Here is a 17267-nt window from a genome sequence, read left to right on the forward strand (position 1 = left end):
TGTGCACATACAATCCTTTAGATATAAACTGTTGACCAGGTCTGGGACTAAGTCTGAATCCAGAAGCAATTATACTTGCAGGGGCTCTGAGAATCATTTTAGAATGCAAGGGGAGCCTTTTTTAACTCTCATGACCCAATTAAAATGTCTTCCTCACAGTTCTGTCTGACTCTGTTCTCTGTGAAGTAATCAAGTGCTCATTGCTGTCTACTCCTGTTAAACCCCTTTCACATTTATTATCAAACTTTGCTGGATTTCTGTTTTATGTCAATAAACATAACTACTTTCTTATGAGTGAAGGATATTACTTTTAAATGATGTTGTCCATGACAACTTGATATAATTTTTTGCTAGTTGCAAAAGAATCCCACTACTCACAATATTACAGAAAGACTCCAAACAAGAGGGAAGAGGAATGGATTTAAAACCCAATGTTAAATTACATTACATGTACATTTATCCTACTCTTGATAAGCACTAGCTTTTTGCATCCTCTATGCATGTATGGCTGTGGCATTCACATTCTCTGAAAAATCCTTCGCCCAGGATTTTTCTCCTGGGAAGCTGAGAAGCCTCAGAGGAAAGAAAAACAATAATTATCTCATTTGCTTCTCCTGGGTAGAAAGTGTTTGGAGTTTGTTTACCCACAGGTGATTGTTTCATTCGATTCTGGGGTGAGTTGTTTTGACTCTTCAGCCAATTGGTGCCAAGCTGTGTTGGAGCTCTGGAAAGAGTCTCGAGTTTTTCATTATTATCTTTTTAGCATTCAGTAAGTATTCTCTCTATATTCTTTAGTATAGTTTAGTATAGTCTCTTTAATATAACATAATATTTTAAAGTAATAAATTAGCCTTCTGAGAACGTGGAGTCAGATGCATTATTCCTGCCTTATTCCAGCAGTTGGGGCATTCCCTGTAAATACAGTATGTGGTCATACTCATTTACTAATCTTCAAGCTTAGCCTATGTTTATATTATTAGGAAGAGATTACAGCCTAAATCCATAGCATCAGCTGGGACCTGGGAGATCATGAGTGTTCATGACCTGTAGTGTTGACTCATTTGTGTCACCCAGTGTGGATGTCTGTACTAGTCCCCCACAGTACTCCCGTGAATCTTCCATCTCCCCTGTCTCCAAAACCCGCAGGGCATGCATTTGTACTGCTCTGCACCTTCTGCTCTTCCATGTGCCATGTGCCAGACTGTCTGCAGCTGGTTGTCTGCCTATTGTGCTGCTGGGTGGGCTACGCATGGGTAATTGTCTGCCCTAGGATGGTCTAGGACTTGTACACAAATGAACAAGGGGACCTTTCCAAGACCTGAATGTTCTTTGTACTGAGATGAAACATTTCTTTCATGGGCCTCTCAAAGTACCTCTTCTGAAGTGGCTAAACGAACCAGCAGTCAGCTACAAGAGAAATGGGAGCGGTCTTCTGAGACAAAAGGAAGAACCAGGGAGATTTTTGTAGTGAAAAGGAAGCAAAGAGTCTCCTGGGTAAGCAGAACTTCCCAAGAAGTGGAGACTGTTGCTATTTAAACAGTTTTCTTATTTTCCTTGATAAATGCATATTTATAACCTGATTAACACATATGAAAATAACAGAGCTTGAAAAACAGACCATTTCAGGGACTTAGTGATACATATCATGCATACATGCCTGTCTGATGGGAAGGGGCAGGATAAGCAGCCATTGCTGCTACAGGCAGACATTATTGAAATTATGACTCATTTTCCACCTCTTGCGTTTTCCCTTTAGTTTTGTTCTGCCTGTTAGTGTACCATATTGCATGTCCTAAAATGCAACTGCAATTGGTGTTGTATCCCACAACATCCTTCTCTCCAAATAGGATAGTGATGGATTTGGTGGGTAAACCATGATGTGGATTGGGAAGTGGTTGCATGGTTGCATCCAGAGGGTAGTGGACAGTGGTTCAGAATTCCAGTGGACATCAGTGACAAGATGTGTCCATCAGGGGTCCATAGTGGGTGTGATCAATGTTATTTAGTATCTTCAGTAATGACTTAGCGGTGTCAAGTGCATCCTCTGTGAATTTGCAGATGACCCCAGGCTGAGCAGTGCCTGCAGGGTGGAATGCCATCCTGAGAGACCTGGACAGGCTCCAGAGGTGGACCACAGGAACCTCAACCTGAACCTCTGAACCAGGGTCAGAGCAACCCAGGGTCAGCCTGGGGATGAACAGATCCCAGCAGCCCTGCCCAGAAGGAACTGGGGGTGCTGGTGGCTGAGAGGCTGGACCTGCCCCAGCCATGGGCACTGCCAGCCCAGAGAGCCACACGTGTCCTGGGCTGCATCCAGAGCAGGGTGAGCAGCAGGGCAGGGAGGGAATTCTGCCCCTCTGCTCTGCTCTGCTGAGACCCCACCTGCAGGGCTGCATCAGCTCTGGGGCTGTTACTGAACAGTCCTGTAAGATGACATCTATGCAGAAGTGGAGGAAGATGCTGGAAATTCTCTTAAATTTAGCACAATAGAGCATGACCTCTATATTTATTGTTAGTGCTTAATTTTGTACACACAGTGCTTAGTACAGATATCAGAGATTAATGTGGCCTTGTGCTAGCTCCCTACATCTGTGACTAATAAACTTGTTCCAGTTAATTCTTTCTTGTTTACTTCTATCAGTGATTTAATATGTACTAACTAATAGCTTTGAGAACAAGAATTGTTTATCAGAGCAAAGAATCATAAGAGAAGTACATTATGACCTGATGACGTATTTGAGATAATCCCAAGGAGAAAAGATTGTCAGAAGATCTGGAACCATATCCAAACAAATGGAAATAATCAGCATAAATGCATGTTTTCAGGAAACATGAAAATACAATAGTTTTAGGAATATAACCAGGTCTCTGAGGTTACTGGGCATGTATGTTTTGAAGAGAATTATCCATGCATTCAGCACTGCTAATGAAACAATGTTGGCTTCCTAGTCTAACAAATATGATGGAGAGTTTATTTCCCAATTTTCAGGGACAGGGTCCCCAGCACAGGCAGGACATGGACCTGTTGGAATGAATTCAGGGGAGGGCCACCAAATCAGTGGGATGGAGTACCTCTCCTGTGAGGAAAGGCTGAGAGAATTGGGATTGTTCAGTCTAGAAAAGAGAAGGCTTTGTGGCAGAGTTATTGTTGCCTTCCAGTACCTCAAGAGAACTTCCAGGAAAGATGGGACAAGACTATTCACAAAAGCATGTAGTGACCAGACAAGGGGCTATGGATGTAGACAGAAAGACAGTAGGTTTCGATTAGGTATTAGGATGAAGTTCTTCACTGTGAGGGTGGTGAGGCGCTGGAACAGGGAAGTTGTGGGTGTTCCATCTCTGGAAGTGTTCAAGGCCAGTTTGCATGGGGCATCCTGGTCTACTAGAGTGTGGCCCTGCACATGGCAGGGCTGGTTGGAACCTTCCAACCCAAATCATTCTATGGCTGTATTGCAGGGAAATTATTTCACTTCTTTTCGAAGAAGAAAATCTGGAATACTTAAACTAACCGAAAGTATGTAAAGTATGAATTATTACCTTAAAAAACAAAGCAACCTGATCTCTAATCTGTTTGAAAAGGTAATGATACCAGCTAAAAGAGCAATATTGTAAATCACTGAAAGTGTGATTTGGGTCTGTGTTTACATGGCATTTCTGATATTCAGCTTTTGCATCACTGGAAGTTGTAGTGTCTCACTGGTAGGTTAATGAACCAGATAACACGCTATTCTATTTTACTTTGGTTAAAGCTACTATTTCTTCTTTCCCAAACATTTCATGATTTGTTAGAACCAAACAAAGGTGGAGTCTGCCTACAAAATGACTCCTTGCTATGCCACCTTGCAATCCTTGTGCTGCATATAATATGTGCAGCTGACCTGATATTGGAGCACCTTATATTCTCATGAGATTGTCATCTGGAAGTACTCACCACTGTCCATGGAGCAGATTCTGTGAGTGCCTCTCTGTATCTCAGCTCATATGGTGTATGAGCTGTGGGCAGGTCCCACTTCATTATCAATTGGTTTGTGATCTGATAAGCATTTATGTTAGATGGTGACAAGCACTTTCCTAAAATGGGGGAGATACAGTTGTTTAAAACACAAGAGAAGCAGGAAAGCTTTGGTAATTACATCTGTTGAGTGTGGTCTATAAAAGTTAAAAGACTTGGCACACAATAGTGAATGCTGTGAGACTTCAAAACACCATGGAAATGAATTACTAAATCTCTATGACATCAACAAAATGCAATTGTTCCTCTTGCCTTTCTTTTGTGAATGCTTCTACTGATTTCAAGAACATTCTTTTTCTAAGCAGTAACTATTCTGAGTGGGGCTGAAAAGCAAAATCAAAATGTCAAGAGTACCTGTAATCATGAGTTGTATAAAAAATATCCAGAATATCTTTAAATTTCGGTAAGTGCAAATAAACACAATGTGTCCAAAAGTCTTCAGTAAAGGTTATACAATTGATAATTTGGGTTGTACTAGTAGTAACTCCCAGGAGAGAAGCATTGGTTTTTCTTGGACCATGATTAGTCTGAGCATGTGAAGTTTTGAGAAGCTCTTAACATCAGTTCAGTGACCAGATAGGTAGGGAATCTTGAAATAAACATTTAAATGGCCTAATAAATAGGGCTGGTTTTTTTCATATCTTTCTTTTAGCATTGTGTAATGGGTAAGAGGCCTTAGAAAAGAGTTGAATTTTGAAAAGGTTTCTCAAAATTCTAATGCCCTATAACAAAGATTCCTTTGCTATAGGGCATTAGTGTGACTCAACACAGTGTTGAGTCAATCTGCTCTTTGTAAACCAATACAAAGAAATCCAGAAAACCATCAAGGAGAGCATAGAAAGTTGGTTTAGTATGGTACACAAATACTACTATATATTTTTCTGTATATGGATATTAAATATTCCAGCAAAATGTTTAAAGTAAAACCCTCCTCCATTAAAACATCATAGGCTTCTGTTACTGACTTCATTCAAGGAAGTCAAACTGCATCTTAGCTCTCTGAATCAGTAAAAATAACAGGAGTGTTTTGGGAGCTGAAATTTTGGAAATAATCTTTACAGAATACAGCTTTAGCTGGGCACTGCAGTAACACAGCTTGTGAAGACACTGTACCTGCTTTGCTTGGTAAAACTGAGATGTTCCTTCCTTTGGCACAGGTGTCATTGTCATAATTCACTGCTATCCAAATGGTTGCAAATCTCTCAATGTAGAGATTCTTTCGCTCTATTGTGATGGAAGGTGATGATGTGTTTCGCTGAAAAAGTTTTCGTATTTTGTTCCTTCAGAGAAAAGGAAGCACAATGAAAAACATCTTATTGGATTACAGTTATTTTTTCCTCCATGCCCAAGAAAGCAAAATTATAGTAAGTGATAGCTTTCCAGGTACTTCTATGCATAATTCCACATCTGGAAATCTCAAAGGTTCACACTGAGCAGCTTGAAACAGCAAGATTAATTCATGCACCTCAGTAACCCTAGTGAATTCAAATGTGCAAATCCTTGTGTGGTGGAGAACTGTTGAATTCCTTAATCTTTTAAGGCATAGCATGATACAACCAGATCTGTATGACCTTCTTTTGTACTTACAGTGGGATATAGAGAGCATTTTGAAGGTATAAAATTAGGTTAGAAATGACTTCCAAAAGCCTCACCTCATAAAAGGGAAACTCAAATTCCTTTTGAACAGCAAAATTTCCCAGTTACATGAATATAAAATGCCATAGAGTTATGAAAAGCTTCTTATGAGTTATGTGCCTGTCTTCTGACTTCTGTTCCTGCAAATTGTCAGAGGTTGATGGAGATATTTAAATGTCCGCTGAGTCCTCAGCCCTGTAGATTCCTCCTGGTATACCTGACGTACACAGCACGGGAAGTCCAAGAGTTTTAACGCCTTGCATACAATTTTGCTGCCAACATTTTTCTAGTCTCTCTCATTTAGTCTCTGCCACACACAGGGAAGATTTTTCCAAGGTTGAAATTGTGCAAGTTCAGTGTTCTTAAAGAGAGGGACTACCATACTAATTGCCTAGCTATGCATTTCAAGTATTAAATTACACACATCATGATTCAATATTTAGTACCTGAGAAAAACTACTTGAAGGTTTTCCTGTCTTCTGCTTCAAGCTAGTTGTGAATCAGCCATTAAAATTTCAAAGCATGATTTTGAATTCTTGGTTGGAACTTTTCTGTGGGAGTGTTTAATCTTTTTCTTCCTGACAACTTAATCACAAGGAGTAAGGACAAGGAACTATTATAGCGTCAAACTGATGTTACATGCAGGAAGAGGTGATACCCTCTTCTAGGCAAAGTAAAAGCCTTTTACATGTGGGGTTTTTTTCTTTCCTTTTAACCCAATAGAGGAGGAGATAGTAAGTTTGTCTTCAAGACCACCGGGTGGAAACTTAGGAGACTGAGGTTAAAGTCCTGACTCTGACTTGGAAACATCACCACCTCTGCCAGGGAATTGTCTCCCTCTTCCCCCACTGACATCTTCTTTCATTCTTTAATCTGCCTCGTCTGTTCATGACATCAACCCGGCAGCCTGGGAACAGCACAGTCTGGTTTTGGCTTATGACTTTGAGAGCAAGTAGCGTAAAAATATTTCAACTGATAACATCTCTTCAGAAACAGAGCTGTTTCATAAATGTTTCTGTCCTTCCAAAAATTTGGTATTCCTTGAAGTTACAAGAGGCAAGACAGCCATGCACTAGAATTAGGGGCTTATTGCAAATTGGTGCCTGCAGCTACCTCCAGTGAGAAAATATCGAAGGTGATGGGGGGAGTAATCTCAGCCTTGAGGTGGTTGCTTTGCTCCTGTGCAATGTGAGCATGATCATCCTGGGGAATTTCCCAGTGTGGTGACATTTTCTTAGCTTTAGGAGATGTTTCTAACCACAGCTCATTTTGAATGACAAGGGGTGGTTATGTGGCCAAACAATCAGCAATGAATATCAGAATTTGCCTATGGCAGACAGTGTTGCACTCCATGTACCCCATGATATGGTCTCATGGCAAAGATCATGTCTTCTCATCTCACGTTTCTATTTCTGAACATGCCCCTAATCTCACGGGAGATTCCAAATATCTAGATATAAAATGAGGAAATTCAGTTTTGTAATGCAGCTGCAACTGAAGATACTGTATTTGAGGTAATCAGTTCAAAATTGACCCTACAAGTTCATTCCATCTGTTAAACCACTACTTGATAATTCAAAATCACCAGAAAGTATGCTACATCTGATATCTCCTTGGGTACATGGTATATCAAAATACATAATACATAAAATAAAAGTTTAGTGTCTGTTTATGTTTAAATATTTTGTTTTTTTTTTTTTTTTCCTTAAATACCACTATGTTGAATAGTCAGTAAAAGTCAATAGCTGCAAATAAAGGTAATTAAGTAAGCTGATATTTGGCAATAGTGATTTAAACAGTGTGTTGGAGGCATGGTAAGATGTATAATGACTTTGTATTGGGTTTGCATGACAAGGTTTTGGGAGCAGATTGCTACAGAGGTGGCCTCCATGAGTACCTGCAATAAGCCTTTCCCACGAACAACGAAGCCAGCTCTAGCTGACTCAGGACAGAGCTGCTGCTGGCCAAGGCTGAGCCCATCATCCATGGTGGTGGTGCCTCTGGGATAACGCATTTAAAAGAGGGAAAAAACGGCTGCACAACAGCAGCTGGCAGAGAGGAATGAGGGCAAGTGGGAGCAGCAGAGAGCAGCCCACGCTGCAGCAGGTTTGCAGGGCTTGTGAACCCATGAGGGAGGGAGCTGCTTTGGAGCAGGCTGCTCTTGAAGGGCTGGCACCCCATGGAAGCAACCTTCACTGGAGCAGTTAATGCAGAAATGCGGCCCCGTGGGAAGCACTCGTGTTGGAGGAGTTAATGATGGACTGTGGGAGTTCGTGTCTCCTGAGGGAGGATTCCCATGCTGCACCAGAGGAAGAGTCAGAAGAGAAAAGAAGTGACGGACACAACATATGATGGACTGTCCACAATCCCATTTCCCATCCCCCCCACAATGCTGGAGTGGAGGAGGCAGAAAATTCAATTAAGCCCAGTAAGAAGAAAAGAATGGGAGTGGGGGGGGGGGCAGAGAAGGGGAGGGTGTTCCAAGTTCTAGCTGTATTTCTCATTAGTCTACTCTGATTTGAATGTTAATAAATTTAATTCATTTTCCCAGGTCAGGTCTGTTTTGCCCATGACAGTAATAGCTGAGATCTCTTCCTGTTCTTATTTCAGCCCATGATCTTTTATCATATTTTCTCTGCCCTGTTGGGCTGAGGAGGGGAGGAATAGAACAGTTTTTGTGATGTCTAGCCAGAAACAACCTACCACTCTCTTATGAAGCCCTTGCAAATCAATAGGTATTGATGAGAAGTGATAAATGGCATTGACCAGCCTTGTGTAACAACCTCTAAAGTGATGAAATACACTGGAACAAAACTCTGGCAAATGGGAACCACATCTAACAACAATAAGAGCTTTTGGTTTTCTGAGATAACTTTTCAGACTTACCATTTTAGGTATACAGTATAATTAACTGTATTTGCAGCACTAGGTACTGGCAGCCAGGTGCAGGTTAGATCCTCACTTAACTCCTTGTAACACACCAATTCATTGTCCCAATCTGAAAGATGAAAACATATGCACTGGAAAAGACCCATCACAGGCAACCATTAACTGACTCCAAGGGACTATGAGTAATGAAACCAAATACAAACCAGGCTAGAGTTAGTTGACTAGACCCCAGAATTGTTTCAAAACCACCAATCTCTATCTGACGTTCAGAACTACGCACTGTTGCTGGATAAAAACAATATTACTTTTAAACTGCCAGAATTATAAAGAATGCATTGTAAAACAGAAGAAGCAAAAGTTTATGTATAAAATTGCCTTTTAATTTTTTATATGGGGATTTTTTTTTGCGACTGAACATACATACCCTTTTTTCAGTTGATGTGAAAATAAGCACTGAAGACGTTATTAAAGGAACTAAATTTTTGTCTTTAGCAATTAAATTTATGTCAGTATTTCAAAAATCTCTTGACAAAAATGCTAATGACAAAATATGACTGCTGTTCTTCTTTTGCTCTGTGTCTTACTGTCTGAACTATTAATTCAGCAGAATCAGTCATGGTGTCTCAAAGTCCTTGGAAAAGGACTCAGATTTTGTTGTTGTTGAGAAAAGTAATCTCAACAGGAATGGGATGCTTAAGGTAATTTTTTCCTGATGAGTAGAGCCACATGTCCTTCCTACCTGTTAGGTCAAACAATAGGCCTATCAATCTTGAATAAAAAATGTTTTGCTATGTGATAAGTAAATATGAATATGTCTGGAGCTGGTGTTGTAGCATAGTTATGGTATCTCACAACCTAGGTTGTGAGTTAAAAGATCAGTTCTCTTTTCATCATTTCTTCCTGTAACCTGAGTTACAAAGTATCCTTGGCATTCTTTTAATCATTGAGATGACAAATGCATATTGAAGTTAAAAGGTGTTTTGGAAAAAGAAGTGAGTCAAATGAGTATAGTGCTGACTTTAATACCCTCACCTTATGACACTTCTTTTCTCATACTAAATGAATAATGCTCTTCTAATAAACTTTGCTGCATCAGCTCAGGTGTGTAGAGGTGCCTTTCGGGAAGGTGGAGATCACATCTTCCTTATTTTCATAGCAATGTGAAACATTACAGAATTCTTTGCTTTTCTAGTCTGGCCACCAAACCACGTCTTGGCCTCCTCACCCATGAACATAGTGTCTGTCAACAGCAGGGGAAACAGCAGCAGCTCTCACATTCTTATCCTGTTTTACTCTGAATTAAACCTTAAAATTACTTGGTGTTTATTGCTGTTTTGAAGAAACACCTAAAAAAAATATTTTTGGAATTGCTGTAATACTTCATGTCAATACATTGGTAACATTCTGCTCCTGACACTATTTGAAATAAGAGTTCTATTAACTCAGATCCACATGGTGTCTACCATATTGCAGACCTGTCTCTGCTTATGCAGGAACAGTGGTTGTTCCTCATGCTCTAAGTTTTGCGAAATCACCCATGTCTTTCTCTACGAGATTATAGTACTAAAGCAGACAAAGGAAAAATAGTAGATTTCATGTGTGGAAATAGTGTATTAGCTTGGCGAACACCCCAAAGCATCCTCCTACTACCAATATACGGAAGTTCTACATTGCTTTGTCCAGATGAATATAATGAATGCACATTTTTATTTTCACTTTTTCTGTTTGTGAATATTATGCACATGCACATTAATTTTTATTCTAGTGCTTTCTTTGTTCCACTGCAGTGCTCCACCTTAATAGGTATATTATTAATTCTTCCCAGATCTAGCATAGTACCAGAGATGTATCATGACTGTGCTCCAAGAGCTATGCAAAGAAAGAAAAATATTTCTTTGCTCTAAAGAAAACGCAGTTCAGTTTCTCCACTTAAAAAAAACTCAAACCAGCAAACAAATGCCAAACCACCTACCTTTAATTTTTTTCTCTCTAGAACTTTCTGTTTTTTCTTCCTGAGCATCTGGTTTTCTCCCTAATGATTTAGTAGAGCTTAATCTGGCAAGTTAATTGCAAGGACTGGAAAATTATCCATGGCTAATTTCAGAAGAACATAGTCCTCCTGCAGATGTCTTGCCCAGTGTCACTGTGTACTCAGGAACCTGTCATCTCTGCTGGGTCTGTTAGCAAGCAGGATGTTCCTGCCCACAATAAATCCAGCACAAAGTACATCAGATGACCACCCACTGCTCCGCAATACTCTCTATCAAAATGTGCTGTACTGTTCCTTCCCGCCATCATCAGTAATTCCCCAGTTAAATGGAAAGCAGAGATATCCATCACACACAAACGTTAGCGGATCCGTGGTACTTGGGAACGGCAGCTATCTGTGATGCTCGGGCTGGGCTTTCACCCACAGCCTGCGGGCTCGCCCTGCGCTCACAGACGCGCCTGCCCGTGCTGCTGAGCCCGGGCTTTCCCTGGCACAGGCGGGAATGCTTCCAGCGGCGCCGCTCCCGAGCGCCCGCGGCGTTCCACCCACCTGGCAGCTGCCGGCAGAACGGAGAGTCCCGCGCTGAGCAGCGGCAGGAGCCTGGGCAGCGCAGGGAGCAGGTTGCGGGGGGAAGAATGAAAAAAGAAAAAGAAAAAAAAAAAAACAGTTGGTCAAGACAACCGCAAAAGAAATAGGAAAAATGTTGCAGGTGGTTGCTTCTCCCACTTGCAGAATTTAATCTGGTCATGATTTAGTTCGTATATCCTCATCCTTGAGTAGCATTTAGGATTTTTACGGTTCATAAGCGGCAGTAAGCTGTATGGTATATGAAAACTCACCTCTAACAAGTAAAAAGATAGCTGCCAGCAGAGAGTTCTTCATCTTCTCTGTAAAGAAGCATAATGATTACTATCAACATTACGCTCTCTTTAGTCTATTTTCACACTTCCTTTTCAAACTTCCTATTCATTCTAACACCAATCCTGCTACAGGCTAAACACAAGTAGCAAGTTTATCGATGACAATGGGAAGAACACTTGAGTTCTGTGTTATTAATTATACTTACAAGAGCCTAAAAATCCTTCTGGAAAACAGGAACTCTCCACCCTGGTTTTTGTAAGCACAGCGAGATTCTTGGTGGTGTCTGCAGTATCAGCAAAGCAAACTGAATTAAGCTTAGGTACTTCTAACTCTTTGAAAACACCAACTGTCACTGCAAATTAGAGATATTCATATCAGTAAAAAGGAAGTAAAGGTGTTTGACTGACTCTAATATGAATTCTTATATACTGTAGAAATAATAGCAGCAGAAGACCTCAGCTTGTCTTCACTTTCTGACTTCTCTTATCTTTCAATGTAATTTCCCTACCTCAAAGATGCTGTATCTACATTGTTGGTACCTACACCAGGGCCCTAACACAGACAAAAGTCACCATAGCTGTAAATCAGATGGTTGCTCCACACCATTAATTCAGAGAACATTCTGAACACAGAAGCCAGCAGAGACATAACAGCTGTTACTCTTACAGCAGTAAAGGGAAATTCTCAGAAAATTTTTCTACTGTGGAAAATTTCCCTTCTGGGCTTAGACAGCTGCTATCAGAGATGGGATCCAGACTTACCTGGAGATAGGCAAATTATTAACTTATCTTGGCAACCATGGTAAATTTCAGGTTGAGTATTGAATAGAAAAAAATAGCAGTTTAAAATTAATCACTTTCCTAAGAGAGAGGCATGCTTCTCAGCATGGTCTGCAGTAGGAGCAGGTGACTAATGCAACAATCATGTCTTATCAGATTTTATGAAGGGCACAGTCATGAAAGGCAAGTGATCAAGGAATTCTGAGTGCTACAGGGGGCTTCCTGTCACGAATTCATTGGTCTTGAGTGTAAGCTCCAAAATGCTGGGGGGTAGCAGATACAATGTATGCTTGCAGGATCACAGCCCCTGTTATCTGAGAGATCCAAAAATTGGCCTTAGCCATACTTCCAACAAGGAATAGCAAGAGGATACTGATGATCATCATTTGAGCGTCAATTGATGATCATAAGGAGAAACTAATAAAGTAAAAATGCAAGTTATATGTGACAGATTTTGACAGTGGGATTGAAGATCTAGAGACTCAGAATAGTGTAAAAGTCAAGAGATTGAGAAAACTTTAACAGATATCTGTATTGGTTTGATGTTCGCAGCATAATCACATTCAAAACAACCTGTCCTAAACGAAAACCATGTAAGTAACTCAATGCAAGAGCGGAATTAGGACAGAGCATATTGGAGAGAAATAAACCAAATGAAACAAATCCATATCATCTTTGCTGGAGGTCTAGGTCTCAGTATAAATGCCACTCTCATTTCAAGAAAAAAAGTTAATTCTGACAAGCACAGAAATTACATTATTAGTCCAAATAGCAGAGGAGATACAATCTTGAAAACTGGAATTTCACATTTGGGTGAGGCCAAATTTTTTGCTGTAGCTTAGCTATTGAGTTACTACATGTCTAAATTATAGCAAAAGATAAATTATATTATTTGAGGTAAAATTTGCATAGAACCACTTTTTCAAATGTCTAACATATCAGCTTTTTCGCTACTATGAACTTCTGTCAGAATCGTAAATGTCTGAAGTTTTCCTGTTAATTCAGATGAGGATAAATTACGCCATCGTCTGTGATATGTTTTGAAGTGCAGAATGACTGTAGGATACTTCCAGCTTTACATCACTTTCACCTCGCTGTTTTTTCAGACCTAGGTGTGTGCATCATTCTAGATGAGGTTCTCCATTAGCACTTCCCTTGTCATTTCCTTATATAAGTTTTGCAGTAGAAGACAGGGCAGGCTCTTGTTCTCCCCAGAATGTAGACTTGAAATCAATGAACCTTTCCATCTAGACTGAAGAAGACCATGTTAATTAATCCAAACTCCATGTCCTTCTCTGTTCCCTTCCTCAACATGATCTGTTAACTCTTGCTCTTCAAAGGGAAAACAATCTCTGAAGACAGTCAGGCTCAGCCAGGAAAATGCCACGGGCCCCTTCCTCCTGCTCTGCTCCCGTGGAGCTGCATCTCCTGTAGCACATCACGGCAGGGCTGGCCAAGCCATGAACTCCTGAGCGCATGTCTTGCAGGTCAGCCATGTGCCCGGGGATGCTAATGAACCAGAAAGAGTCTGAAATCTTGTTTGTTGGGAGTTTTAAGCACGTCCCAAGACAGTTTGTGCAATGTGTAAGCAGCAACCTTGTCGAAGTGCATTCGGGTCCTGGTTGGCAGCCGAAGCAGAATGCAGACTGCAGAGATACCGCACCAGCAAAGACATACTGCATTTCTACTCGAACTCTCGCCTTGTCTGAAGTACAAACTGGTGAGGTCTCCTGGTTGAATCAGAATGTGGTTTTGGTAGCTTGCTGTTTCTTTGATAAGCAGCCCCAATTGACTAGAGATGATCTCTTTCAGGCATGTTGTAGCAAATTCAATGTTGTAGCAATTTCAAATGCAGTTTTTGCTGCTTAGTAGTACATGCTGAGATTGTGTATCTTTCTTTAATGGATCTAGAGTCACACAATTTTTACAAGTTACTTCTCATATACCTGCATCCAATAGTCAGACCTTCATGTCTCTAAATATCTGACAGATTTTTACAGATTAGCTTTGTTTTCCAGAGAAATACATAAATATCTGAATTCAGTGAGCAAATCTCATACGATCTTTGGGGAAAGAAAAATTCCACTCAGCCCTCAGCTATAGCTCCTGGGGGAAATTTGTTGTATTAGGGAGAGTCTCCACCATGAACATTTTCATCTTGTCTGAGTTCAAGTTACAGTATGAAACAGCTTACTTTTCAAACAATTCTGTATTATCTTAATGAAAACCACATTTTTTTTACCCTAACACATCAGCTAGGCAGAGGCCATAAAAAAGTGCCAATGAGAGATCTGCCTTGGAGATTTCAAAACTTCCAGTTACTGATGAATCATAAATAGCCTGAATAGACTAGACACCCAACACAGAATGCAAAAAGATCACAGAGATATATATTGGGGTGAAGATTCCTTTGGGATATTATATGTTGGGGTATTATACACTGGGGTGAGGATTCCTTGGAAGAAACAAAAAAATAATTAAGACAAATATAAGCTAAATTCTGCTTATATAGACTAGGTCTGGAGTCTCACCAATACCACATCATTGACAGTGATGTGGTGCAGGGTTTTGCCCAGTGCATCAGCTAGAGTATTTATGAGAGTCAGGGTGGTGTGTTGGGATGAGACTGGCAACTTCTCCTTACTACAGCATCACAGTCAGTGCTACAGGCTTGCTTTGGGATGGACAAAACTATCCCTGTGGCAGCTCAGACCAGTGCTTTGAAAACAGAGTTCACTTACATGGTGGCTGAGCTGTGTGCAGAACCAGAGTCTTAAGTATAAGGGTTTGACTAGCAAGGAAGACCTTTGCTTCTGCTAGCCCACCTTGGAGCACATCTTGTTCATCAGTTTTAGTAGCCTCTGCTGTGAGAATACAGTGTGAGAGTCTGCTTCAATTTACATTCATTATCTCTTCCTGGGCAGCCAAGAGGAGAAACAAGGATCATCTTTTACTTTATCCATCACATTTATGACTTTATTAAATGCTTTATAAGTACTTTAAGTGCACAAGTGGATGACAAAGAATGTCTTTCCTAGTCTTTCCTACTATCCTGTTTGGTTTACCTAGTGGGCTTGCAACTGCTACAGGGAGTTACTTTGGCATATGTGATGTGGAACCAAAGGGAATTTCATAAAAGCTTGTCTGTGCTCTTCCTATACACAGTTTTGGGAGCAGTCTTTATCTTTTTGAAGTCTGCAGGGAAGGCTGGATTGTTTGTTTTTATGTGGTTTTTTTGGCTTTTTTTTTTTTTTTAGATGCCTGTGTTTTAATCTCTGAGGCAAGGAGATGTATATCTTTGTTATCTTTCTTTTTCATTTTCCCCCTGGGATTACTCCTGGACAAAGGAATGCTTGCCAGTGAAACACAACTATTGTCAAAAGCATGTTTGAAGAAAGTCCAGGAGAGCAGTATAAAGAAGCTCACCTAGCACAAGGCAAAATGTGATATTTTTAAGGGTAGTGTTCTGTGTTCATGGTATTTTATCCTACCATTTCCACCCTAGTAAGAATGAATATATTTGCACTGCTAGTTTCAGATTTTCTGCATTATAATTTTTGTCTCAGAATTTTATCCAGCATAACTGGTCTGCCAAGTCATTAGCTTGTCTTATTTTAAATGTTTTCAAGCATATTTCCTGGCTTAGAAAAAAATGATTTATAAATGAGAGTTCTGAGAGTCTGCATGTATACCCACTTGTGACTTTACTGCTCTTGACCATTTTAATTTTTTCTTCAGCTATTATTATGCACTAGATAACCCAGGGGAAAATTTTTTTGAGGCATCATTCAATTATCTATCAAAAATTGTTTCAGTCATCTTAAAATAATTCACAAATAGCTATTAGTTGTTTATGTGTAGAATAGAAAGGCAGGGAGGGGCTAGATTTGCCAAGCTGAAATAACAGTGTCATGATTCTCATTAACCCCTGTGTCTCCTAGAGTTCTGTGATTCCAATGATTCCTCAGAATGTGGGATGCCTTAAACTTGGTTTGACTAGGAGGACCTTGCTCATGAGACTGGCCACTGTTCTTTAGGACATCCTGGCATGGCCTGTTTTGAACCCCCCATTAAGATTACTCTTGCTTTATATCAACAACAATTGATATACAGAAGTCCCTTGAATGAGGATTTATATCTTGTGAGCCACATCTCGTTGAAGCTTTTTAAACTATTAATCTGAAGTATCACATCACAGCAAGAGCTTCCAATGAGTGCTCCTATGCAAAACATGTAACTATCCTAGTAGTGGAGGTACACTTTTAACAGCTGAGAAATTCTGATTTATGGTTTGCCTGCATGAGATCTGAGCTAAACATCTTTGCAGCTGCAAATTTTCATTTGCCTGCCTGTGGATTACTTGCACAACTGTGATTATGAATTATTTTAACTGTGACCCGTCTCTCCATAAACTCTGTCAACTTGTAGATTTCCTAGTTTATTCATAATACAGTGTGAATATCCCCATTGACTCTTAGGTCCCAGCTGAAGTTTGTTGCTAGGAACACAGAAATGCCAGGAATTTCATGGTTGCCTGAAGTTTCTTCTCTGCTAGCATTCTTCTTGCAATTTCTTATGTGAACTGAACATGTTCCATCTTAAGAGTAGTTTTTTTTTTAACCTCATATCTTGTACAAGAGACTGCTCTTGAATTTAGCAATCACTATTGAGAGTTCCTTCTTTACTCTGAAGTATTTTCTTTCATCTCCCATAGTGATTATCAGCCTGCATTTTGCTAGATTTAAACAAATCATTATTTTCCAGTCTATTATTACACAAGAAAGGTTCCATTTCCCCTCTTATCTCATTAGTCTTTCTCTGTACAGTTTGATTCTCTGAGATTTTGCTGCTAATGGAAAGAGAAACACATGCTTAGGCTGTTGCTCCTGTTGCCCCTATTTTGTGTCTCTTCGGCCGAGGGTGCTGCCAAGGTGAAGCCCTCCCACTGACCACAAATAGTCATGCTTTTATTTCTGCGTTGTTGAAGTGTGTTTCAGTGGTTAGCCATGGAGTGTGAAAGCCTGAGTCCAAAATGGCAGATGTTTTCAATTTTAACAGTTTCAGGACTTCCTGTCATAGAGGCTGAATTGGATGCTGAGGA

The 17267-nt window shown here is 40.2% G+C and overlaps 1 protein-coding gene across 2 annotated transcripts in view; it reads right to left on the minus strand.

The window, feature by feature from the left end:
• Positions 1-11538, minus strand: part of LOC135459653 (interleukin-6 receptor subunit beta-like) — a 32794-nt gene extending 21256 nt beyond the window's left edge. The window contains exons 1-5 of one of the 2 annotated variants that reach the window (XM_064735883.1): positions 11366-11538; positions 11076-11126; positions 8534-8645; positions 5126-5292; positions 3932-4071 (exon numbers count right to left, since the gene is read on the minus strand). In XM_064735883.1, the coding sequence (XP_064591953.1) occupies positions 3932-4071; positions 5126-5292; positions 8534-8645; positions 11076-11126; positions 11366-11408 (513 nt within the window). In that variant the 5' untranslated portion in view covers positions 11409-11538. The remainder of the gene's footprint in view (positions 1-3931; positions 4072-5125; positions 5293-8533; positions 8646-11075; positions 11127-11365) is intronic. The other variant, XM_064735884.1, reaches the window with a different exon arrangement.
• Positions 11539-17267: the final 5729 nt, after the last annotated feature.

The sequence above is a fragment of the Zonotrichia leucophrys genome, chromosome Z (assembly GCF_028769735.1).
Source record: "Zonotrichia leucophrys gambelii isolate GWCS_2022_RI chromosome Z, RI_Zleu_2.0, whole genome shotgun sequence".
Lineage (NCBI taxonomy): Eukaryota > Metazoa > Chordata > Aves > Passeriformes > Passerellidae > Zonotrichia > Zonotrichia leucophrys.